At 55.4% G+C, this 26,114-nt stretch overlaps 1 protein-coding gene across 1 annotated transcript in view; it reads right to left on the bottom strand.

Moving 5' to 3' along the window:
* Window positions 1-822: 822 nt before the first annotated feature.
* CACNA1B (calcium voltage-gated channel subunit alpha1 B) overlaps window positions 823-26,114 on the bottom strand; it is a 191,127-nt gene continuing 165,835 nt past the window's right edge. Inside the window, 11 exon segments of the mRNA XM_029202413.1 lie at window positions 823-1,468; window positions 1,856-2,085; window positions 2,325-2,532; window positions 3,757-3,873; window positions 4,023-4,158; window positions 6,589-6,716; window positions 7,494-7,606; window positions 8,101-8,208; window positions 12,650-12,758; window positions 15,597-15,693; window positions 21,264-21,391. Coding sequence (XP_029058246.1) covers window positions 932-1,468; window positions 1,856-2,085; window positions 2,325-2,532; window positions 3,757-3,873; window positions 4,023-4,158; window positions 6,589-6,716; window positions 7,494-7,606; window positions 8,101-8,208; window positions 12,650-12,758; window positions 15,597-15,693; window positions 21,264-21,391 — 1,911 coding nt within the window. The 3' untranslated portion in view covers window positions 823-931.

The following is a 26,114-nucleotide window of genomic DNA, read 5'->3' as shown; positions in this document are numbered from 1 at the left end:
TCCAACTGCGACGGACCTACTGGATGTTTTCTGCACGTTCTCCATTACATCCGCTTTCTACTCAGTTGCTGTTTGCAACAGTTTCCACAAAGCCCACTCGCAGTCCACACAGGCCTCCCGTCCCGCCCCCGGGAGCCTGCGCGAGGGGCTAGGAGGTCAGGCACTTGGTCGAGAGCCGCGGGAGCCGGGCTGGTCTGGTCGGCCGCCTGGACTGGACACAGAGCATGTCCTCGAGCAAGCCGAGAACACACATCCTGAGAGGCTGAGGTCCTCCTATAGGTTTCATGTTTTACAGTCATGTTAACATTCCCTTCCCCGTTATTCTGGTTTTTTATTTTTATTTTCTGATCAAGTATATAGAGTCAACAAACGAGTGAAGGGTGTTGTGACTAAAAATCAAAACCAACAGCAAGAACGTTGTCCAGATTTGGTCCCTGTCAGGGCTGACTGTGTCTGGGAGAGGACAGAGCATCTGCGTGTATTTCTAGTGCCTATTTGCCATTTTAGGTACGAAGGGCGCCACCGGACTGTTGGTGTGCGGGGGCTGACGAGACCTGCTCGGTCTACCACCGACTCTGTCCTGAGGTCTCGCCCGCCCCTCTGCACCACACGTTTGGATGAAGGATGATCCGCACAAGATTCAGACCTCCTGCAAAACGTTCCCAGCACACACCTCGGATGCTGGGTCCTTCACCCAGTGCCGCTCAGCACACACAGCCGCGTCCTGCGAGACCCAGGGAGGCAGCGCGGGAGGGGTAGAGGGGGAGCCACATCCCTCTACAAACCGTTCCACCCAGCGCGAGGGAGGAGACACAGGGGCGAGGCTGTCCTCCCGGGGCTGCGGCCCCCGCCTCAGCGCCCGAGCGCCCCCGGAGCCCAGCGCGGATGATAAAACTCATCACCTGGGACGCGCCCGCCGGTCGCGGTGCGGCTAGCACCAGTGGTCTTGGTCGGGGTGGTGGTAGCTGCGCCGCCCCCGGCCGCCCCCGCCAGAGCTGAGCCCCAGAGTGCAGTGGTAGCCGTTGGGCACCCGGCGGAGGGGGTGCGACTGGGAGGTCAGGGAGGACACGTAGGAAGTCCGGGACGAGCGGCCCGAGTTGGTGGCCACGGCCTCCTCGAAGGTGAGCGTGTCCTCAGGCTGGGTGCGGGCAGCAGCCTCGCTGTCCAGATGCCGCCCCAGGTATGGGTCGGAGCCGATCCGAGAGCTGGGGGCCAGGGGCTGGCTGAGGGGCTCTCTCTGTAGCAGGGCGTTGTGTTCTGAAAGGCTACGGCTAAGCCGGCTGGGGGAGAAGGCAGGGAGGCTGGTCTGAGCCCCAGCAAAGTGGATGGGCGAGGAATTGGCCGTCTTATAGGCGACGCTGGGACGGAGCGTCAGCGGGGTCTGGGGCAGCTGCCTCAGCCCGCCGCGGCCAGGGGTGCTAGCACCAGATGTTGGCAGCAGGGGGCTCCCGTTCGCTGAAGCACTGCCCTGCAGGAAACGGGAACACAGCAACCCCCAGTCAAAGGACAGGGCGAACAGAGCACAGCACAGGGGAGAGCCATGGCGGGGGGCGGGGGCGGGCAGCTAGGATGGACCTGGGGCGGCTCCAGGAGGGTGGGATGGCAGTCTGGGGATGGTGGTGACAGCAAGAGATAGGCACAGGGCCAGGGACCAGGAGACCACAACCCAGCCCAGCTCAGTCAGAAGGAAAGCAAAGAAGGGACTGGACAGTGGAAGGGCCAGGGCTCCGCCCGGCAGGATGGACGGGCCCGGGAAGCAAGGAGCGCAGGCTTGGGCCTAGGAACCAGGACGGGAAGGGGCTCCCTCCCGGACCCGAGGGAGCGCGGGTGAGGCGGGGTCCTGAGGCCCACGTACCTGTCTCGGGGGTCCTGGCTCCTACCCAGCGGTTGGCGACGCAGGGTGACTGCTGAGGGGGAGCTGGGGCTGTGGCGGCTCACGGACCCCAAAGCGGTCGCAGGAGTAGAAGCGCTGCTTCTCGGAGGAGGCGGAGGGCTGCCTTCGCTCCTGGGACCGGCTGCGCTCCCGCCGGCAGCCTGCTGGCCCGTCCCCCGAGGGCGGCCCTGGCCCCGCGGCGCTGTTGGGTGCTGGCGGGGGGAGAGGAGAAGTCAGCACAGCCAAGCCGGCGGCGAGACAGACCCCACCCCGGCCTGGCCCCCCAAGGCCAGCAGAGGGTCCCAGGGCAGAGCTGGGTGGGGGGGCTCCTGCCTGGTCTCAGGCTCAGGGCTGGCTGTGGAGTTGTGAGGTGCAGAAAGGAAGAGGGTTCCCATGTGCTCTTGAACCCCCAACTCGAGCCACCGCCCCTCAAGAGGCCCCTCGCACGCACCGCCATCTATGTCTGCGGACAGGCTGGGCCCCTTCTCCAGGGACCTCGGCTTCCTGTCCCTGCGGCGATGGCAGCGGTGGTGATGGTGGGGGGCGGCCTGGCTGGCCGGAGCGCGGTCCAGGGCGGCGTTGCACAGACGAGCCACGAGGGGGCGCTGGGGCGCCAGAGTGGAGATGGAGCGCTTCATGGGGCTGGCGTCTGGGGCCGGCTGCGGGCGGGGACACGGGTGGGCACACGGCCTGAGAGTGGGGTCCAGGGAGGCCCAGGGCGGCGGGGAAGCCGCCATGACCCGGGGCTGGGCAGACCACAGGACACGTCCCATCGGGAGGAATGGGCCTGGGACTCTATCCCTGAAGTTGGGGCGTCTCCCCAGACAAGGGAGGCTGTGCCCCAGGGTGCTGGGGGGGGGAGGGGGGAGCATGGCGCCACGGAGGGCCTGGCCTGCGGTCTGGCAGGGTCCCTGGGGAGGCCCACTGCGGGGCTGGGGTTCAGGGACCACTAAGCCCCGCCCTCTCCCTGGACTGGTCTTGCCCACCCGAGACCCACCGCTTCTTCAGAAGCGCTCTTTGCGCAAAATGCTGTTTGTGTGCCTGTCTGTCTCTCCCAGACCGGGCGGGGCCCAGGAGGCCTCTTGGCCTCAGCGTCCCTACAGGACAGGGAGGTGCAAGGAAGAGGGAGCCTATTGGCCTGGCTGGAAGGATCCCGGGGGGGGGGGGCCCAGAGCTGCCTCAGCAGCCACAGTGAGACCACTGTGCCAGCACTTCCGTCCATCCAGCACCGTGAGGCTGCTCCCCCAGGGCTGAAAGCACAACCCACGGAAATGGACTCACCCAGAGCCACTGCTCGGGCTCAAGCATCAAGGAGGGAGAAGAGGCACCAGCATGGCACCAAAGGGAGGTGGCCAGGCCAGGAGGGCACCAGGCGCAGTGGGCAGAGACAGGGGAGCGAGGGGTTGGAAGAGGAATGCTCAACCCAGGGGCTGAGCCCCGGAAACAGTGCTGCAGCCCCCTGGCCAGGGGCTTCCTGCCAGGTGGTCAAGCGAGTCCCAGAGAAAGAACGTCCAGTGTCCAGAGAGGGAGCAGGGTCACCCCCAGGGCCTCCGAGAGGACATGAGGGAAAAGGGTGGCTTGAGGAGGCCCTGTGTGTGATTTCTGGGGGAGTGAAGAGCTGGAGTGGGAGAGGCGTGTCCCAGAGACAGGGAAGGGCTGGGTCAGTGACACGGGACAGTGGGGACTCTTGCTGGCCTGGCCACACCTCTCGAGGCCAGCATCGTGTTCTGAGGGTTCCAAACAGGGCCGGTGGTGTCCAGCCTACAGTGCACTCGGGGAGGCTCCACCCCAGCAAAGCCCGCATGTGGGACACAAGCTCCTCCATGCCAAGTCTCCTCACCCCCAACCCCCTCCCATGACCCCAACCCTCCCAGACCACCCACCTGAGTCTCTGCTGCCAGGCAGGGCATGGAGGCCGCTCGGCCCTGGCTCTCCAGCCCGGGTTGGGGCTCCCCGTCAGGGCCTCTCAGGGCCATGCTCTGCATCTGGACATCCACAGCCTGGGGGGACAGCAGCCCCCCAGTCACACCCACCCCCATCGCACTCTCACCTTCTCCCCCATGCCAGCCTCCCCCCATCCTGCTCTCGCCCTCACCCTCCCACTCTCACCCCACCCCCAACTCGACCCCCCAGCCCTGGGAGCCCTCACCGGTTTTCCTGTCTGCACTACCGGGATCTCCGTGGAGTGGCCACGCTCCAGGGGCGTCGTCACCTCGCAGGGCACCTCCTGGGTCCTCTGAGTGGCCCAGGAGACCGACTCCTTGATGCCACCCTCTTGGGTATGTCTGTGGAGGAGAGAGGATTGTCCTGTGGGCCTGGAGGTCCATGGGCCACAGAACCTGGCTCCCACCTGCCAGAAACCTCCACCCCGACCCTGTTCTGGGCTAGAAGGAGCCCAGAGGAAGGAGGCCCCTTGAGTGTGGCCACTCTCCAGTGGAGGTACAGCAATGGTCGTGCCCGCTCAGAGTTGATGGGCAGAGGGGACCCTAGTCTGGGGACATCTGGCCTAGACAGGGGCTCACATGTACGGTGGGACAAGGCCACAAACGTGCACACAGGTGAGGCATCCAGCCCGCGCGGCTGCTCCGTCAGCCCTGATGGCCCACGGCTACTCACGACTCCCCTGACCCCAGCCACGGAGGCCTTCCTGCCCTGGGTCTAGGCACAAGTGTCACCTTTGGTGAGACCACTTTTGGAGGCCTTCCCCACCACACACAACCTAACCGCCTGCCCTCTCCTTGTCAGCGTCTGTCTTTCTTATCGTGTCTCCCAAGTGGCACCACAACAGCCCAGCATTTGCCTGGGTCTCTGCTCGTTCTTGTGTACAGTGAGGCACCACATACATTCTCCGTCACCCAGGTTGAGTGGCAACAATCACACTCTGAGCTCGGAGGTGAAGCCGGATGGCCTAAGCTGGCCACGCTGATGACCAGACCCACCATCACTGAGGTTTCTGAGAACATCCTTCATCTTCTCAAGTTGCAAGCATCTCCCCTGCACGGTGCTGTCTGGAGCTGCTCTAGCCTCAGGCAAGGCTGACCTTGAGAGGAACCACGGCCAGGAGGACGGACGCTGGCCCCAAGGTCTGGTCACCTCTGAGGTCACACCATGCCGAGGCCGGGTGGGCACTTACACCAGCCATCAGAAGGCTCAGTAAATGCCCCCACTGCCTGGCCTCGGTAGATTGGGCCCTCTCTCACGTGCAACAAAAAGGGGTGGTAACTGATTTGTGTAGAAATTATAACCATGGAAATCAGCGACATTCATTTTCCTGAACCGAAAGCCCGGCTCAGATCAGTCCACAAAGACACCTCCCCACCCCATCCCCTCCGACACACACATGGACACTCAGAATCCACTGTTTAACTTTAAATGCACAAATGGGATCGCAATCAGCATGGAGAAAGGAGAGTGTGGGAACACGGGGGCTCCCAGGGGCCGGGAGGCCAGCCCTCAGGGCCTGCATGCACTCAAGAGTGCGGTTTTCGCACGGGAGCGTTACCAGTTGTGCTTAGGTTCTCCCAGTGTCCTGTGGCCTCTCTACCTCTGGACTTGTGCCGCCGCAGTGTCAACCCCTGTCCCATGAGCTCGGGCTAGGGACGTGACTTGCTGTGCCCAATGGGGCATAAGGAGAGGCCTGAACGCCTGCACCCTAACCCTTCCCCTCGGGCTGTTCTCCGGCCTCCCCACACCGATAAGCCCAGACACAGGAGGTGAGAATATGCTGTCCTGGGCCCGCCGGCCCCACAGGAGCGGGCCCGGGCCCAGAGCACTTAGGGCTGGCTTCCTAAGTACAGCAGTTTGTTACTCAGCAAAATCCACCTGACCCACAGTCCATGACCCAAAATCAGGCTTCAAAAAGAGTGTCCAGAACAGGCACAGGAGAGGAAGAAACCGGGAGCCCTAGCCATGCTTGCTGCCTGGGCTTGTGGTTCTCCAGAACGGCAAGTGGGTGTGAGGCCCACCCTCAGCCCCTGCCGGGGAGACAGAGCGCACGTTCCTGCTTTGGGCTCAACCAATGAGTTGCTTTGGCCAACGGGATGTTAGCAGATGTGGGACACCCGCTCTGACTGGGGGCTGTGGCTGAGAGGGTCCTGCCCTCCAGTGAGGCTCAGCCTGGCACCAGCTACCACCCGTCACAGTGCCACAGGGAGGGCTATTCTGGATCACTTGGTTTTTGGGTCGTTACCAAGAGTTACGTGATAGGGAAAGACCTTGTCAACTTGTCTACAAAACAGACATCAATATCAAAATGGAGATCTGAGAGGGAAAGTGTCTTAAAGGAAGATGAGAACACGAACAGGCCGTTAACAAAAAGCGGTGAGAAGCTGAGGTGGAAACAGATACCTTCTTAATGGTCTGCAGGCACCGAAGGCCAGCGAGGAAGCAGAGGGGAGCCCTCACCTGAGAGAGAAAGAGGTTCCCGCAGTGGGAGGCATGGGCTGGAATAGCAGACTGTCTAAATCAGGTGACCCCGGTGCCGTCAGAGCACCTGTCTACTGTTACAGGAATTAGCCTCAGACGCACCACAGAACCGGCTCCGGCAGCAGACTGGACCAGCTGGACCCACCGCGAAGCATCTGGGTGGAGGTGGGTGTGGCTGGGTGGAGGTGAGACCCAAGGGCTCCCTGTCCTGGGGCACTGCCCACGGGAACCCCGGGGGGACCCCTGCCCTCCTCCCGCCAAGGCCCCACGCCCTGCCCGGTGGTACTCACACTGCCCCGCCATTGCTGAGGGAGGCCGAGCTCTTCTGCCGAAGGAAAACCCGGGCTCCGCGGAGCACGGCCGGCTGCGTCTGCTCCAGCGTGGCCTTCAGAGGGTGGAACAGGGACACGGGGCCCATCTGCAGAAGGGGTGCCAGGAGGAGGGTCTCTGAGGCCGGGGACGCCCCATGGACCCCGGGCACCGAGGTGCTCGGCCACCTGTCCGGAACCCCTAGGGCAGGATGGGGATCCCTGGGTCTGCCCTTCGCCCATCAGAAGCCCATTCCCAATCTGGCCTGTAAGTGACTTCAGGACAGTCATTTCATTTCTTGGAGCCTCAGTTTCCCTTCCTACACAATTTGGGGACTGGATCTGATCACAAATGGCAAAAAGATTTCATCTCATCATCAACTTGGATTGACTGGTAGAGGCTGCCAGAGTCCCAGGTTGAGCAGAATTCGGAGGAGATTTCAGGGCTGGGGTGTGGGCACCAGACACTTCACACCCTGGGGGTGAATGTCCTGAGTGCTGGACACAGGACAACTTTATCGATGAGAGTCTACACACGGTCACCAAAGGTTTTGGCTGTGTGGTGAAGTCGTCATCTTTGAAGGATGACCTCTGGAAGGAAGTCCTCCAAACTATCCCAGCCAGAGGCGTGAGTGGGACACATCATGACCCTGGGCAGTAGGTTTGAACCTCTTTGGGCCCCGCCTGTGTGCACCTCCCACTAACGGAAGCACAGGCTACATGGGGTTTCTGACTCTGTGGGCCAGAGAGGCGGCCGCAAGAACCTCTCATCTTCCTTTTTTTCCCGCTGCACTTTCTTCAAGAAGGGGCTGGGTCCCCTCTGCTGCCAAACAGTGGAAGGTGGCAGAGTCTTGGGGTTACTTCCTGGAACTCCTGGAACCTGGTACCTGGGACAGGCCTCCGGGAGCTTGGTGAATCTGGTCTCTGGTGGTTTTGTTCTGTTTGTAGAAGTCGAATATCATCAGAGCTGCGTACACTTTCCCCACTGTCATCTCATCGGCTGCAGAGCACGGCAGGCAAGGGAGGGAATACGAGAGAAACGGGACATGCGGGGTGGGCTGGGGTGAGGAGCCAGCAGCCACCACGAGGACTCCTGGACCCGCGGGCAGGACCGTGGGGCTTGGCCCACCTGGAGCTGCACTGACTCTTCCCCAGGCCCCGCTGGGCTCCACCCAACACAGCACAGCTCAGCTTAACCCCAGACACCTCATCCTTCCGCCAGCTCCAACTGTAGGCGTCTCCCTAACTTTTCTCTGGATTTTCTGAAGGGAATCCCCCACACCAGGAGTGTGGGTGGCTCTGCCCAATGGAATATGGCCCAGACATCTCCTCCCACAGCCCCTGGCACCCACCTTGGAGACGAGTGCTCTGGGCTACCAAGGACGTGAGCCCTCCTCTCCAAGGTGACTCAATTGCCCTCACCCAGGACTCCCTGCTCTGCCTCTGGGTGTGACAGAAGAGGGGTGGGCAGGGGGCGTTTCTCACCCTACTTACGTTTATGGGGTGGCACCAGTAAATCCAGGGTCTTCTGGGGCAGATTGGCCCACACAGAGGAAATCTCCTTCCTCAACTCTGCGTCACACTGATGCTGCTTTGTGCCAGCTGGGGCAGGATAAGGGTGGGAAGGGAGGAGAGATGTTAGGAGCCATCCCACAGCCCCCTTGGGGGAACAGGCAGAGCTGGGGTGGGCGGGAAGAGACCCCATGCTGGAGGAAAGGTGCAGGGGGGAGAAACACTGCCTTGGAGGCTGGTCACACAGCTCCCCGCCAGAACCTGTCTAAAGAGGTGTGGGAGCTGACCCGCCCAGTGGCGAGGGTGCAAGGGCGTGTAGGCGTGGGTGGCGATGGGATTGGGAAGGGACACGGCAGTGTTCCAGCCATTCACCAATCATTGCATAAAAGTTACTGAGCGCCCACCGAACACTAGGTGTTGTTCTAGGTGATGGAACAAATCCAAAGGAAGCTGCCCTTGTGGAGGTACATGATTTTAATCTACGATAAAGTAGCAGTAAGTTAAAAATCCAGTCTGTTGGATACAGGAAAAACCAAGAGGGGAGGGACAGGAACTATCAGGAGGGCTGCAGTTTGGACAGAACGGTCAGGAAAGGGCTCACGGGACCCTGAAGGGGGCCAGGGAGCCAGGAGGGCGAGGCTGGAGCAGAGGGAGAGGACGTGCAGGTGGGGGCCGCTGAGACAGGAAGCAGCAGAGGGTCCAAGCAGAGGAATAAAGTACTCTGATCCATCTTTTTTTAAACATCGTGTTTATTAAAGTGTGATTTACGTACATAAACATTCACCCTGTTAGTTCTCCCACTCTGTGAACTTTGGTAAATGCATATGACCGTGGATCCACCATCACAATCCAGGCAGGAGCTTGGCACCCCTGCCCAGCTCCCTCCGTACCCTTTGTGGCCCACCCCTTCGCCCTCTCCCAGGGCCCTGGCATCAGCGATGTGTTTTCTGTCTCAACTGTTTCATCTTCTCAGAATGTCATACAAATGGCTTCACACAACATGCTGTCGAGTCTGACTTTTCACCCAGCACGATGCATCTGAGCCCCACCCACGCCAAGCACATCGGTAGCCTGTTTCTCTGTTGCTGAGTGAGAACCGTCTCATCGCACAGACACACCACAGTTTGATTATCCATCACCACTTGGCTGATGGTTGAAGTTGTTTACAGTTTGGCGCGATTATGAATAAAGCCACAAACTTTAGCGTATAGGTTTTTGTGTGCGTGTATACTTTCATGTCATCTCCCTTAGGAGTGGGATGCCTGGGCCACACGATCAAGAACGGTGAAGCTGTTTTCCAAAGCGGCGGCACCACTGTATCCACACTAGGAACACGAGAACTCGAGTTTTCTGCGTTCTCATCAGTACTTACCGTTGTCATTCTTTAAACGGCTGGAACACTTTATTCTTTTTGCAAAACTGTTTTTGTTCCTCAAGTTTGTGTGCTTTTCTACGTATATTTTAGAATCAGTTTATAAATTCCAACCCAGAAAGCCTGTTGGGGTTTTGCCTGGCATAACACTGAGCCTATCGATCCATATGAGAACTGACAATACTGAGTCTCCCAATGAACACGATGCCGTGCTTGGCTTATTTATTAAAGAAGATTCCTTTGGTCAATATTCTGAAATTTGCAGCATACACTCTAGCATATATATTTTTAGAGTTAGCCAGTTATTTGATGTTTTTGGTGCAATTTTAACGGAACTTTTTCAATTTCAGTTGTTAATTGCTAATCTATAGAAATACATTTGCTTTTCATATACTGACCTTGCTATACTCAGGTATTAGTTTTAGTAACTTCTTCTCACAGCTTTAAACAACAGAAATATATTGTCTCAGTTCTGGAGGCCAGAAGCTCAAAATCAAGGTATCGACAAGGCTGTGATCCCTTGAAAGGCTCTAACGAAGAACGCTTCTTGTCTCTTCCTAGCTTCTGGTGGTTCCCAGCAATCCTTGGTATTCCTAGGCTTGTAGATGCTTTGGTTTTATTAACTTTTTATTTGATTCTTTAAGATTCTCTGTATAGATAATCATGTCAGTCATGAATAGAGACAATTTTATTTATTTCTTTCCGATTGGTACACCTCTTATTTCTTTTTCTTGACTTGTTACAATGGCTAGAGCCTCAAGTATGATATTGAACAAAAATGGTGACAGGAGACATCCTTGCCTTGTTACTGATCTTAGGGGGAAAGGAGCCAGGCTTTCTCTGTTAAGCATGTCATTCGCTGTAGGTTTATCATAGATATCCTTGATCAGATTGAGGAAGTTTGCTTTAATTTCTAGTTTATGTAGAATTTATGTATCATAAATGGATGTTGAATTTTGTCAAAGCTTTTTCTGCATCTATTGAGATAATCATATAGTTTTTCCTCCTTGATATATTAAGTTATATTGATTGATTTTTAAACTTGAACCCACCTTGCATTTTTCATTCCTGGGATAAACTCTACTTTAATCAACATGTTCAGTTTGCTAAAGTTGTGCTGAAAATTTTATTGTTCATATTCATGAGGAATGTTGGTCTGTAATTTTTTGGCTTGTAATGTCTCTGTCTAGTTTTGGTATCAGAGTAATGCTGGCCTCGTAAAATAAATTGGGAAATACCTTCTCTTTTTCTACTGTCTAGAGGACTTTGTATAGAATTATTTCCTCCTTAAACGTCTGGTTGACTTCATCAATGAAACAAATTGGGCCCATGATTTTCTTTGTTGGAAGATTTTTAACTATGAATTTAATTTATTTAATATATACAGTATTACTAAGGTTATCTATTTCCTTTTATTTTTCCAGGTTATCTATTTTTGAATGAGCCTCATAGTTTGTGTCAAGGAATTTTTCCATTTCATTTAAGTTACTGAAGTTATTGACATAAAGTTGTTTACAAAATTTCCCTGTTATCCATTTAATGTCAGCAGGATCTACAGTGATATTCCCTCTTTCGTTCCTTATATTGGTTATTTTTATCTATTTTTCGTGATCAGGCTAGCTAGAGGTTTGATAATTTTACTGGTTTGATTTTTAACATGATCATTCTGGCTGTTGTGTTGAAGGTAGACTGAAAGAGGCAAGGGCAGAAGCAGACCAGTTAGAAGGTTACTGCAACAACCCAGTCAAGAAGAACAAGAGTGACTTGGACCAGGAGGTGGCAGTAGGAAAGGTTGGACAAGTGATCATATTACGAGTGTATTTTGAAGGTGGAGTCAGAAGATGCTATAAGGGTTCAGATATGGATCAGAAGTAGGGTAAGAAAAGAAAGTAGGACATAAAAATGACTGCAAAAGTCTTGGCTTGAGCAACTCTAACAGCAGTGTCCACTGATGGAGACAGGGAGGAATCTGGAGAGTATCTGGAACTCGAGGGTCAGCACGTGAACTCTGGATGCTCACTGGGCCTCCAAGTACAGACGGTGAATAATTTGTGGGGTATATAAGCCTGGGGTGTAGGAGCAGACCTGGACTAAAAATACAGAATTGGAATTCACAACATTGGAAGCCATGGGAAAAGGTGAGAATGTATGCCTGAGGCACACAGTGACCTTCAGAGGTTGGGAGAAGACAGAAAAAGAGACACAAAGGGGTTTCACACAGAAGGGAGTCACAACTGCGGAAAGGCTGTGGACAGGTCCGTAAGGCAAGGGCTGAGAAGGGGAGGTCCCTGCGGAGCTTGACAAGAGCAGTTCCAACAAAGCTTTGCACTGTGAAAGATGGACTGCAGACTAGGAAAGGAGAAATCAGAGACAATGCAGACCTGTGTCTCCTGTTGCTAAGAAGGAGAGAAGAAAAAGAGAGAAGTCGATGGAGGGGGAAGAGAAAAACTTTTTAAAAATAGGAAAAATAACAGCACATTTACATATTGATAGAAATAATCCAGCAGAGAGAGAAAGTTGACCAGGCAAGAAACAGAATACAGAATTTCTGTCATGACATCCTTGGGTAGATGATGAAAACAGGGCAGAGTGTGCGAGCGGGAGGACTGGCCTTTGCTCATCTGCTACACAAGAGAGGGCGGAGCTCAAGGGCACGGATGCAGGGAGGAAGGCCATGTGAGGGGAGGGCCCCTCTGGTGAGTCATGTTCTCTGCGAAGGGGAAGCTGTCATCACATGCGGTGGGGAGGGGAGGTTCATTTCCTCCTTGGTGTGGCTCAGGCTGTGTCGTTCTACCAGTAACTCCGGAGAGGGCCTGATGGGGGAATTGGGTCCACTATGGGGAAGGGGCAGACTATTCACCCCATGAGGGGTACTGGCTCATGTGACGCTGGCTCCAACACTGCAGAACTCTGGGAAATCTGGAGTCATTCCATTTCACTCCACCTCAGCTTCCTCACGTGAAAATGGGATCACTGCAGCACTAACGTGCAGGATGGTTTCGGGGGACAAGGTCGGTCTGACAGAGGTACCAGGGGCAGTCGTTCTCCATCCAGTCCAGACAGGCCCCTCCTCCCGCCCCTGCACAGCTGCCTGGGATGGCTCCCGGGGGCGCTCTAGCAGCCCTGGCTTTGTGCCTCCCTCAAGGCTGGCTTGCTCACCTGGAGCCAGCTTGATCTCCAGTGCGGTCCGGATGAGGGCCATCAGCGTGGACGTGAAGTGGACGGTCATGTCCTCGTTGGAGATGGGCATGTTCATACGAACGAGGCGCTGGGGACAAGGGGGCAGGTCAGGGCCAGGCCTCCCAGGGTGCCCCCGCCACAGGGCTACACAGTGCTCGAGGGCCCTGGAGGCTGGGCTTGGCCTCCCAGAGGTGGTCCCTGCAGGTGCCCAGGACCAAGAGAGGTTGGATGCATGGGAGTTTTGCCAGCATTCACACTACCCCTGGACCCCCACCCTCATCTGAGCTGAGGGTTCCCTTGGCTGCAGAAAAGTAGAAGTCCAGGTACATCTTGTACAACGGGGCCAGGCCATAAGTCTGGATCCCTCTGAAAGAACAGGCATGTCTCAGCCAGAGGGGCCCTTGCCCACTGCCCATGACAGCACAAGTGTGTGGCCTAGGCTGAAGAGGGGTCTGGGCTGGCTGCAGGACCCCTGAGGCAGCCCACAGACAGGAGCACTGGACGACGGGTGGGGCAGCCAAGACCACAGGCTCAGAGGTCAGCTCCCAGTGAGGAGACCCGCAGCCCCGGGAAGGCCTCTGCGTCTCACCACCCAGCTACGGGGCCAGGAACAGATGCTTGATGCCACCAGCCCAAGGCAGCAAGGGAAGCCTTAGAGAGCAGCTCCTTCCAGGGGGAAGGACCCAAACAGATGTGACTGAACAGGGCCTCAGGCTCAGCCAGCTGCCTGGGGACCCAGGGCCATCCCACAGGAACACAAGTGCTCGGACCAGACTGGGAGCCCTGCAAGCTTGCTCCCTGATTCCCCATCAGGTGAACAGCCCCCTTTCCTCTCTTCCATTTTCCAGGACAGAACAGCTGGAGACAGGTGTCCCTGAGGCTCTGAGAACTTATGCGATCTCCAGGAGGAAAAGGGTCTCAGGTGTGTCTGGAACATCCTGAGCACTGGGGGGCCACCTCGCCTGCCAAGTAGAGCCCTCAGGGCACCGTGAGCCCCCTGTCCTCTCCCATCCAGGATGGGAGCTAGAGGTGGGGGCACAGGGCCCCTCCCTGGGGTCTGCCTGCCCTCTGCCAAGCCTGAACCCTGTGACAGGGCAGCCTCTCTGTCCCTTCTCTGGTTAGGGCCACTCTGCCCCTAGGCCTGCCCCCAGCATCCTGGCACCAAATCCAGTCTTCAGCCTGATGGAGGGCAGGTGGCTAGAGACACGAGCCCAGACTCCGTCCCCTAATGCTGGCAAAGCCCCACTTGGCACCTCCAATCATGGTCCTAGGACCTTGCTGGTCACCTGTGTGACACACACGGCTTCCCAGAGCACGGCGTCCCTGGAGACCAGCACCGATAGCAGTGGGAGAGGCAGAGGGGTTCCACGCCAGGGGAGAGTCAGGGGCCAGCGGGAAGGAGGGGCAAGCAGGTGTTTTCCAAGAGAGGAGAGCTCTGTCCGGGGCACCTTTACCAGAGCCCCTTCTGCCTGCCCAGGCCCGGGAGAGCCAGGAATCTCAGGGAGCAGCAAAGGGGCGAGACCAGGGCAAACAGACAGGAGTCTCTGCCTGGGCCTAGACCCTCTTGGACATGGCGCTCTGTGCATCTCCTGGACCCTCCCCAACTCACCAAGCCCATCCACTTCCACCCACCACGAGGCCTCACCTGGTCTCTTCACTGCCAGAACCTGGAGTTGGCCAGCACACCCGGGGAGGAACTCCAAAGGCTACCCCGTCACGGCCCTGGCTGCCCACCCTGGCCCCAGGTGTCAGTGTGGACACAGCTCTCCTTCTTGGGGACAAAGCTACAGCCTTTCATGCACGGCCTCCAGGCAGGCTCCACTCACATGCCGGGCAGGGGAGGACCAAGGAAGACACTAGAGGCATCTGCATATGGCCTGGAGGAGCCACTTAGCTCCCAGAGGCTGTGCTGAGCCAGGGGAGAGATGCAAGCCCAGAATCGGAGCACAGAGACAGACAGCGTGGACAGAATCAGAAAGATGAAAGCTCTGGTGGGAAGCCTGCTCAGAGAGGGAGACAGCAGTCAGGCCCCAGACACATGCTGGCTGAGTCTCGGGAGTACTGAGGGCTCTTGAGAGGGCGGAGCGCTGGAGGGATGGGAGGTGCTTACTCACCAAGGGGGTGACGGAGGATGCAGGGGCAGGTGGGAGCAGGCTTGGGGATGGGGCCATGTGGCCTGCTCGCCCACCCGGGAGGGAGGCCTGGCGGTGTCCTCAGTTTACCCCCCTCCTTGCAGCTCAGCCCGCTGGGCCCTCAGCAGCAGGGTGGGAGGGACGTGGGACCACCCAGGCCCCAGAGGCTGTTCTCACCCCACAGGGCCCTCTGGAGCACCAGGAATGAAGGCAGGATGCCTCTCTCCAGCACCCTTCCTTCTTAAGGCTCCGTGAACCCACGAAGCCCTAGAGACAACGCTCCCTCCCCAGCCCGGGAAGTTCTGCACATGCGGGGCTGGGGGCAGGCTCCTCAGGCGCACCCTGCAGAGACCTTGCAGGCCGATGCTCCCCCAGGGTCAGATCCTCAGGGCTAAACAACTCCACCCACATCAGGGGCTTAGGGGACAGAGGAGCAGAGCGTGGTCCTGAGCTCAGAACAAAAACAGCCTCTGTCAAAAAAGCTGGTCTGTCCCTTCCTTTCTAGGGGAGAGAAGGGAAGGAGAAGAGGCAGCTGGTGGGCTCCAGCTCCATGTTCCCGAGCCTCCCCGGGGGCTCTCAGAGGGGCAGCCCTGGGGGACAAGGGGCCAGTGCAGGGACACCTCGTGGTGTCTGCTTCCCTCTGTTTGGGAAGGAAGCAGAGATGTTCGGGGCAGAGAAGAGAAAGAAACAGTGAGACAGCACAGCAGCAGACAAACAGATGGACAAGCCGCAGAAGAGACACGGGAGCCCGGCCGCAGCACAGACAGCCTGCGGGGTGTGGGCGTGGGGTCTACCTTGTATGCAACTCGAGCAGGGCATTTCTTCCCCAGCCCCAGGGGCGGGGACATGTGTTTCAGCATCTCAAACATATCATTGTAACTGATGCGCCCGCTGGAGGCCCGGCCCACAGGACAGAGGCAGAGTGGGGTCCACGGGAGGGGCGCAGCAGGAGGGAAGGGGGAGGAAGCAGACAAGAAAACAGAGCCAGTTAACCAGCGTCGGATTAAACGAAAAAACAGGTCAAATGAGGGATTTCTCTGCTGGGCTCGATCCCCTCCTTGCCCCCAGCCTCACCTCCGCACTCTGGTCCCACGCAGGGAGCGGGCAGGGGGGCATCTGAGCTAATGAACATGGAGGGAATGACAGGCTGCATCGGGGCGGCTTTGGGTTGTCAACTCTGATTTTACACTTTCAGAAGCCACGGGTAATGCCAAATTGGAAAAGAGCTGTTTCACCATGCCAGGGCAGCTGGTAGAGTTAAGTGACCAGCAAGGCCGGCTGGAGATCCACAGCAGAAACATCAGCTTGCCTGATGAGCAAATTCATGCTCAATTTGCTTCCAAGTTAGCCGAGAGGCTTAAGACGTGGAGAAAAGTCTAAAGCAGGCCAGAAAACTAGAGCGAGAGCCACGCTGTTCTGCAGGGAGCCCCGAGGCTCTAGAGACGAAGTCCACGGGGCCAAGGCCAGCTCCAGGCCCAGAGACACCCGAGGCCGGCCCGGGGCAGGGCTGCTGCTGGGTCACGGCTGGGTGGGAAATGAGAGACTGCAGAGGGGGCGGGGGGGGGGGCAGCTGGGGTGAGATGTGGCTTGGTGCCCCTCTTGTACCCTCCTGACAGCACGCCAGGAAGGGCTGGGACCAACATAAGGGATAAGGCTCCAGACTCAGGGAGGTGTCCAGGGGTTGTTGACTGTGTCTCCTCCGAGGCAGACGGGCCACCAGTCCTGAAGCCTCACCTCCACCCCTGGGATGGCTGCCTACGGGACCTGCTTGGGCTCCCAGAGACACAGGCGGGTTCAGGTCACCAAAGAGAGAAGGCGGACAGCCTTCTCCTGGCAGGTGGATCCACCCCAGGGTCTGGCCCTCCTCCCAGGGCTCCTGGGCTCAGCTGAGTGGCTCCATCCAGAGGTGAAGCAGGACCTGTCTTTGGGCCCCCACTGCCTCCGCCCTCTCCTCCCCCCAGGAACCAGAAAGCCCTGGGTTGTTGGACTCTCCTGACCAGAGGGGCAGCTGCTCCTGGTCTACCTGCACCCACACCCCCCTCCTCGGGGGCCCTTGGCCTCTGGACTGTCTGACCTTCAGTCCACCTTCAAGAGCCCGGAGGCAAATCCGGGTGAGACGCCTGCTTCCTTGGCACAGGTGGGACCCGGTCCCCATCCTCACGGCCCGGCCAGAAAGCTGTGTGCACACCGTCTCATGAGGCTGCCTGTCCCCAGCCAGCTGGAGGGGTCGGGAGTCAGATGGGGAACCGAAGTGTCCAGGAGGTTGGAGTGTGGGCAGGACAGGGCAGGAGGGGCGAGAGGTGAGGTGTCATCATTCCCAAACCAGGCAGGGAGTGTGTGCTGTGTTTGCATTTCGGGCAGGGAAGAGTATGTCAGTTGGAGGCTCTGAAGTAGCACACCTGGCTGGCCAACCTACGAGGGCAGTTCTTCCCTAAGCCAACGGGTGGCGCAAGACAACGCAACAAACTGTACATATCCTTATAATGAATCCGGCAACTGGAAAGGAAACGTCACAGGTCATGGCAACCGAGGCACGAGGAGCCCGTCCCGCCCGCCCAGCCTTGTGCAGTCCGGAGGTGGAGCCGAGGCAGGCTGGACAGGCGGCTCCCGGCTGGGGCCTGGGCCAGAGAGCCCCAGGAGGCGCGGCGGCCCGCAGACAGTTTCCAGAGCCCACTGCAGCCAGGAGACGTTCCTTACAGAACAGCCGCGGGCCCTGTGTGTCCGCCCTGCACACAGCACCCCTGGGCCTCTTTCACGGCTGTCTGGCCGCCCCTCCCCTCACTCGCTGAGTGCCTGAGCCCCCAGGGCCCCCTTGGCCGAGACTTCTCTGCACACCTGGCTCTCCTGATTATCCCTGCCTCTCTGAGCACACCGTGTCCTTCCCTGGGGTCTGCGGGTCTGGCTAAGGGTCCCTCTTGTCCCCGGGTGGGCACCCCAGCCCACGCTGACACTTGCCTTTCCTGCAGGATGGCCCCCTCAGTCTCACCAACTCCAAACTGTGTTGCACTTACTTCTGGGAAAGAGGGAGTGAACAGGAAGCCCCACTCCGGCCTCACGCAAGGTGCTTGCTAAGCTTGTGGACCCAAGGGACCAGCACAAAGAGGCTGGAAGCCTGGCGGAGGCACAGCCCCTACCGTCACCCCTGTTCCTCGGCCCATCTTCTCTCTTCTGCCATTAAACCCCTCAGCCGCCACCAGAGGAAAAGTGGGGGCCTGATCCTGTAAAGCTGGTTCCAAAGCTGTTCTCTCTGTCTATAAAACGAAGTCAAAGCTAGCTGTTTGGCCACCCTTGCAGCCCCTCTGCGATGTGCCCTCCCCGCGAGCCAGGCACCCAGCCCCTTCCCGTGCCCCTGCCCCCACCCTCCTCTAGAGCGAGCTCCGTCCACCCCACTCCTTCAGTTCAGCTCAGCTGCCACCTCCGCTGACCCACCAGCCAGAGGTAAGCTCTCCCTCCGCAGACACGCCTGGCCTGCAGCTCCTCTGCCCCACGCCCGGCTGGGCCGAGCAGAGCTGAGAGCACACACCTGCTCCCCTGTGGGCCCCAGGCCCCAGCACATGGCACAGGCTCAGAGACATTTACTGGACAGATGGGTGACCATGAGGGTGAGCAGACAGATCGCTCACGGTAGCGGGCAGTGACCCTCCTGCTGAGTCTCCACACTTCACCACGAAGCGCTGAGGCAACAGCAAGAGGGAGGGTGGGGGAAGGCGGCGCCAGAAAGCAACAACTCCTCGCCTTCCTCATCCCCCCACAGCATGCATGTGTACACACACATGTGCACGTACACGCCCAAGCACACCTGCATTCACACACACGTACACACACACGCGCAAAGATGCACTGCAGTCACATGCACACAATCACACGTGCTGCTGCACATGCAAAAACACGTGCACACACACATAAGTGCCTGCCTGCACGTAAACACACTCACATGCACTCGGGTGTACACAGACCTGTGCACAGACAGCACACACATGCACATGCTTGTGCACACTCACGTAATACACACACATACACACAAAAGCTCAGGAAATTTCATAAAGTTTGTTTTTGTTTCAGCCTCCCCAAGAATGAGGAGACGGCAGATGGTCCCTGGGAAATAAAGATGGTCACGGTCCTGCAGCTGTCACAGAGGCTAGTTGAAGGCTCAAGCACGCTCTGCCCTGCCCAGTCGTGGGGTACAGACCCAGCCTGCTCAGCTGCCTCAGCCGAGCCTTCCACTGCCCCAGCCTCTCGTGGGAGAAGCAAGTCTGAGTGTCAGTTGCAGGTCATGCCTGTGCTACTTCCGGACTGGGGGTCTTGTTACCTTGCATGGTATCTTGCTCTGGGCTGAGGCTTACATTTTGCTATCTACTCTTCCGTAAGCACTTCACCATATTCCTGAATGCCTATGCCTTCCAGAGGCCCCAGTTCTAGAACCCTGGATTTGGGAAACAGTCAGCCGTCTCTGTGCACAATCACAAAGCTGCCGTCTGACCCAAGTCCACTTCTTGTATGTCCTAATTCTGCTCCACCTGGGGCTGATTGGGGAGGTGCTGGCTCTACAGTCCATAAAGATCTGGGAGACAAGATCCCCCTCTCGCAGGCCTGCACTGACTTGCCTTTGCCTGTTAGTCCAAGGCATGCTCTATACAACATCTGTGTTTTTCTCCTCTAGAAAAATATATGCCCAGAAGCAGCAGCATCTCTTCAGACCACAGTCAGGATGACCCTCCTGGAATGAGCCTCAATCCTGCCTCACTGGACTCTCTCCCGCCCTCTGCCTGACAAGGACCAGGCCTTGGGTGTGGTCAGTCTCCCCTCCAGTCTGACTGGGCCTTCCTGACCAGAGAACCCAGGAATACCCCTGAGCCTGTGGACTCAAGCATGTGCTGTGGGCAAATGTGCTGATGCATCAAAACAATGATGGGACTCTCCAAGACCATGAAAAATCACATACACCATGAACCATAAATAACAGCCAGGCTTGTTCTACACTGTGTGAAAACTGTCAATTTTTCACTACACTGGAACACACTCAGAGATGCTCTGGGCCTGGAAGAGCCCCAGGGCCCTGGTGCTGCCCAGACCGGAAAGGGCCTCACATAACACCTTCTGGATCGTCACTGTGATGGGATGGGGGATCCAGGGAGACTGCATAAGAAGTGGGTACGGGAGCCCAGCCAAGCTCCCAGGATTTTGGGGTCTGGAAAGCTCCAGAGTATTCCCCTTGCTGAACGTGGATTCAGAGTCCCAGGTGCTCTGTGGGTAGCAGGATCCTCCCATGAGGACGCTGACCCTCTCCTAAAGGCCTCTGCCACACAAAGGGTGACCAAACACAGAGCTGCGCCACAGGGACGCGGGCAGGCCAGGGAGCCTGAGGGAGAGGAGGCGGGAAGCGGCGGCACCCCAGTTCCAGGGTCTTCTCGTCCCCCTGGAGCCCCCGCCCTGGGGCACAGCTCACTCCCGGGCTCACCGTGAGTGGCGTGCTGAGCAGGCCTGAGTCTTACCGACGGCCAGATCTCTCGGGCCCTCTGCGTCCCGTGTTTTGCTGCAGAGAGTACACCCTTAGTAGCTCCTCAAGCCACGGATCGAGAGGGTGAATGAATGAATGAGCAAGGGAATGAGTGAGCGATGAAGGAACAGACAAATCGGCAGATGGTGGATCCGTGCTGCCGTGCTGACCCCGAGGACGAAATGTCACAGGTGTGCAAGCATCTCCCACGAAACACAGTCTCCACCGCCTCCTGACCCCAAGCCACTCCCTTCAGGACACCCCTGCTCCGTCTGGAAGCGAATCGCCCCTCACTTACGCAACAGCAGCGCAGTAACCCTTTTTTACCAAGACCAAAGGGCCTCAATCACACTAGACCCTTCCTGGCAGCTCATCTGATTTCAATAAAACTTTACCGAGAACCCTCTATTCGCGGCCTGGGCTGGTGACACAGAGGTGCACTTGGCTCCTGACGTCAAGGAGAGGGCAGGGGGGGAGAGCCCCGAGTCCACAGAGGAGAATGTCCTGAGGCCCCACATTATTTCTGCCCACAGAGGTCTCAGAGCTTCACAAGAACGGTGAGGCCCTGAGAGAAGGTCCTTCTCTGTTTCCACACGCTCTCCACGACCCCAGATGTGAGAAGACGGTGAGCTCCCGTTCAACAGGAACCCTGAGTCTCACAACCCCCTGAAAACCTTCCATGACCCCCAGGTAACCTCCGAAGGGCTGGACGGAGGGTCTGAGAAGAGGATTTCTCAGCCCAGGGAGCTGTATACAAGAACACCGAGAGTGGGAATGAGCGCACCCCCTGGGAGGCGGGCTCAGCAGTACCCCACGGGGAGCAGGATGGACCCTAACTTACCCCAGCCAAAACCCACAGGGGGAACACTCACTTGAAACATGTCTGCAGCCACTAGCCCTGTGCTGAGATCCGTGGGTGGCAGGGACCACCCCTGAGGACCACACAGCATGGGGGCTCACTCACCACGCAGCCGGGTCGTACTCAGCCCAGACCCGGATGAACTCGTCCAGGTGGTGAGGCCCTAGGATGGAAGAGTCCCGCGTAAGGTACTCAAAATTGTCCATGATCACCGCCACAAAGAGGTTCAACATCTGCAGGACAGGAAGGAGAAGAGGTGACATCCAGAGGCCTCAGCCTGCCCCTCCCCGCCTCTCCGCCTGCAGCCAAGGTCTCCGCGTGAGGCGGACAGGGCAGCAGATGTCACTGACTCAGGAAGAGCCTGCCCAACCTGCTCCCTCCACAGCCTTGCAGAGGGCTTCCCAGGCCCCCTTTACACTGCCACCACCACCAGCAGCATCCTTCCCCGGGTTCTAGGTCCCACAGGCTAACCCCAACCCAGTATTTGTCCTCTGAAGGCTTCTGTTCTCTACTTCTCCCACCCCGTCCTCATTCAGGCCCAGCATCTCCTGTCCATGATCTGTCCTGCCGTCCAGGTTAATCTTCTCCACTGTGTGGTCCCCACCCTCTCCCCTTCTCAGGTAAACCTTCAAGGAAAGTAGCAACTTGGGACTTCATAGTTTGGGCTCTAGAGAACTACAGCTCAGGTATTTTGTTTTGTTTTTTAACTGAGTTGAAATTCACTTAGCATACAATTAAGTCTACAATTCAGTGGCATTTAGTGTACGCACAGTACTGTGCAACCACCACTTCCCTAGTTCAAAATTTTTTCATCACTCCTAAAGAATACCTTCCACTCCTAAGTAATCACTCCCTATTCCTCCGTCCTCCCATTCCCTAGAAACCACCAATCTCCTTTCTGTACCTGCAGACTTGTCTATTTTGGATATTTCGGATAAAAAATCCCATGCAATGTATGACCGTCTGTGTCTGGCTTCCTTCACTTAGTGTGATGTTTGCAAAGTTCATCCATGTTGCAGCATTTGTCAGAACTTCCTCCTGTTGATGGCTGAATAATATTCCTTTGTAGGTATGTACTACAATTTGTTTATCCATTCATCCGCTGATGGACATTTGGGTTGTTTCCACCTTTGGCTGTTAATGGTTAATGCTGCTGTAAATATTCATGGACAAATTTCTGTGTAGACATAAAATTTCATTTCTCTCGTGTACAGACCTAGGAATGGGATTTCTGGGTCATATGGTAATTTTATGATTAAGTTTTTGAGGAACTTCCAAACTGTTTTCCACAGAAGCTATTGTTTTTTACATTTCCATCGGCAATGCACAAAAGTCCCTATTTCTCCATGTCCTCACCAACACCTGGTATCTTCTGTTTAAAAAAAAAAAAATTATCCTAGCCATCCTCGTGAATGCAAAATGGTATCTCATTGTGGTTTTTATTTGCATTTCCTTAATGACCAAGGATGTTGAATGTCTTTATGTGCTTGTTGGCTGGCCAGTTGAATATCTTCTTTGGAAAAATGACTATTCTGATTCTTTGTCCCTTTTTATATGGTTGTTGAGTTGTAGGAGTTCTTTATATATTTTGCATATTAACCCCTTATAAAATATTTTCTCCCATTCCTTCTACTGTATTTTCATATTTTTATAATATCCTTTAATGCACGAAAGTACTGCATTTTGAGCAGTTCAATTTATCTATTTTTTTCCTTTTCTTGCTTGTGATTATGATGTCAAATCTAAGAATCCTTTGCCAAATCTGAGGTCACGAAGATTGGTTCCCTATGTTTTCTTCTAAAAGTTTTACAGTTTTAGTTCTCACACTTAGGTCTCTGATCAATTTTGAGTTAATATTTTTACATGGAGTGAGGTAAGGGTCCAACTTCATTTTTTTGCATGTGGATAACCAGTTAGCTCCTCCCCATTTGTTAGAGAAACTGTTCTTTCCATATTGAATGGTCTTAGCATCCTTGTCAAAAATCAATTGGCCATAGATGTTTGGGTTTACTTCTAGACTCTCAATCCTATTCCATTGCTCTATATATTTATCCTTATGCCAGCACCACATTGTCCCCCACCCCCAGGCTTTATTAAGGTGGAATTAACAAAATTGTAAGATTCTTAAAGTGTACATTGTGGTGATTTGATATACATATACGTTGTGAAAGGGTTCCCGCCATCTATTAACTAACACATCTATCACCTCACATGTTTATCTTTTAGTGATAGAACATTTAAGTTCTACTCTCTTAGCAAATTTCACTTACATAATACAGTCTTAAAAACTATACGCACCATGTTTTACATCAGATACTCAGACTTTGTTTATATAGCTGAAAGTTTGTACCCTTTTATCAACCTCTCCTTATTTCCCCAATCCCCAGGCCCCGGCAACAACTCTTCTACTCTGTTTCTATGATTCTGACTTCTTTACAAAAAGATTCCACATATAAGTGATACTATGCACCATTTGTCTTTCTCTGTCTGGCTTATTTCATTTAGCATAATGCCCTCAAGGTCCATCCATGTTGTCACAAATTGCAGGATTTCCTTCTCATGGCTGAATACTATTCAATTGTGTGTGTGTGTGTGTGTGTGTGTGTGTATCACATCCTCTATATTCATTCATCTGTTGATGGACACTTAGGCTGTTTCCTATCTTTGCTATTGTGAATAATGCTGCAATGAATATGGGAGTGTAGATATTGCTTCAATATCCTGTTTTCATTTCTTTTGGATATATACTCAGAAGTGGAGTTGCTGGATGAATGGAACCAACAGAATAATGTCATGCCTCGGCTCACCCTTGACATGTCCAGGGAGTGTTGGTCCTGTGGATGGTGTGGCATCATGAATGTGGCTTTCTATGGAACCGTATGTCTGCAGCCAGAGCACAGTGAAGCCAACCTGGTGGGCTCAACCTTGCACCCATGGATTGGCTGGCTCTTGCAGCACCAGATGTCTTTGAACTTCATAGAGACCACTGTCCCCACTACCTACAAGACGGGTGACTCTCCAGAAAGCTTTCCTTCCCCACTGCCCACAGTGGGTCTTCTGAGGTATCAGGGAATGACCCCAACATGCAAATCCTCTCCTTGGTTTCTGGCAACTAGTGAAAGACTAGTTTCACAGATTTTTCTGTATTTTTCTATCAATATGCAAGCTCATCGGTCTCAAATGCACACCTTTCCCAACTACCCCAACCTTCTACTGTACCTTCCAAAACTCTCAGTTCACCATCAATAGAAATTCTTTTATCTTCATCTTACCCGAACATTCTTCATTTCCCATTGCTCTAGGTGAAACACTGATATCCCCCTCCATCCTCTTAAGAAAAAAGCCTGCCGTTTAAGGTTTCTGGTCTACCAACCTCCCCCTGCTTCCTGGGAAATGTGCACCTGACTTGCTGTATTTGTCCCCACATCTACTCTTAACTCTTGTTGCGGTTAATATCCACAGAGATGGGTCAACTATTGCCTGGCCTCTCTGATCCCTGACCTCCCCCCAGCCTCCTGCCATCATCTCAGCCCCTTACTCGTATGACTGTGCAAAACAACTCATTACCAGTGACTACCAATGAACATTACCATTACCACCTCCAAAGTCTTAACCACAGATGTCTCACTCTCTGCCCACAGTCGCTACCCTTCTGGCTCACTTCATCTAATACTTGTGTCCCATGGGGACCTCTGATCCAGTGGTCCTGCCCCTCCCCTCCCTCCTGTCCCCAGGCCTGATCCCACATCCAGCACTAAGATGATACCTTTACACACATCGTTTTCTCCCTCCTTACACTTGTCTGGTAAATCCCAAATCTGAATAATGCACTTTGCTACCCATGGTGCCAAGTAGAGAATATGGCCTGAGAAAAGCACAAGCTGTGCTGGCTGGTCCTGCATGAAAGTTATGACTGTAAATCTGAAGTGTCTGCTCAGCACTGCCCACTGTGGAAAGCAGCTGTCCACTCTTGCTATGCTCTTTGCTTCTTATTATCTCTTGAACCTGCTGCAGTAAGGCTTTGATCCTAACACTCCAAAGAAACTGTTCCTGTGAAGGGCACCCACGGTCTCTACCTTTCCACACCCCATGAACAGTTCTCAGTCATCACTTTACTTTACCTCCCAACAATATTTCACATGGTTGATGATTCCCTCCCACTAGGGACACCTTCTTCCCTCGGTCTTTAGGGGACTGCCCTCTCCTGGCTCTCACCTGCCTCACTGCTCCGAATCAACTTCTGGATCCCACGCTCCTTTCTGTCTCCTAAATGCCCCCAGGGCTGAGTCTTCAGCCCTCTTCTCAAACCACACTCTCCATAGGTCAGTGCTCCTCGAATTTAGCACACAAAGAATCACCCAGGAAGTTTACTAAAACTGATTCCTGGGCCCCTCTCCCAGAGACCCTGATACAGCAAGTCTTGGAAGGGACCCAGGAATCTGCATTTCTAACCAGTGCTCAGGCAATGTTTAAGCCGTGGGTCTCTGGACCACACAGGGACCTAGAGGGTATCACCAAGCCTGATGGATACACCAAATACTAACGACGACGAATTCACATCTCCAGCCCAGAGGCCCCCACGTGTCTCTAACCACCCCCTCCTTATCCCCACGCCCATGGCTCCCCAACCTTTCCATCTCGGGGCAAGAACCACTCACTCCATCACCCCAGCAAACCCCAGAAGGCAGCGTTTTTCCCTCCTTTACTCTCATGCTCGTGTTCAATCAATTGTGTCAGCTCTACCTTTACAATGCAGCCCAAGTCCACACAACTTCTTTCACACCCACCCTCTCCAGCTGTCACCTCCAGTTATCTCCTGCTCACTTACAGCCTCTCCTGACCAGAAGCCAGAAGCCAGAGTGAGGTTTTAAGATGTCAAGCAGAGGATGCCACTGCTCACAGTGTCCCAGAGCCTTCTGCTGACTTGCAATAAAATCCACACCCTGGGACCCGGCC

This window comes from Monodon monoceros, unplaced genomic scaffold (genome assembly GCF_005190385.1).
Source record: "Monodon monoceros isolate NGI ecotype Baffin Bay Population unplaced genomic scaffold, NGI_Narwhal_1 Super_Scaffold_5, whole genome shotgun sequence".
Taxonomy (NCBI): domain Eukaryota; kingdom Metazoa; phylum Chordata; class Mammalia; order Artiodactyla; family Monodontidae; genus Monodon; species Monodon monoceros.
The sequence above is the reverse complement of the archived record's forward strand: the minus strand, read 5'-3'. Positions and strand labels throughout refer to the sequence as shown.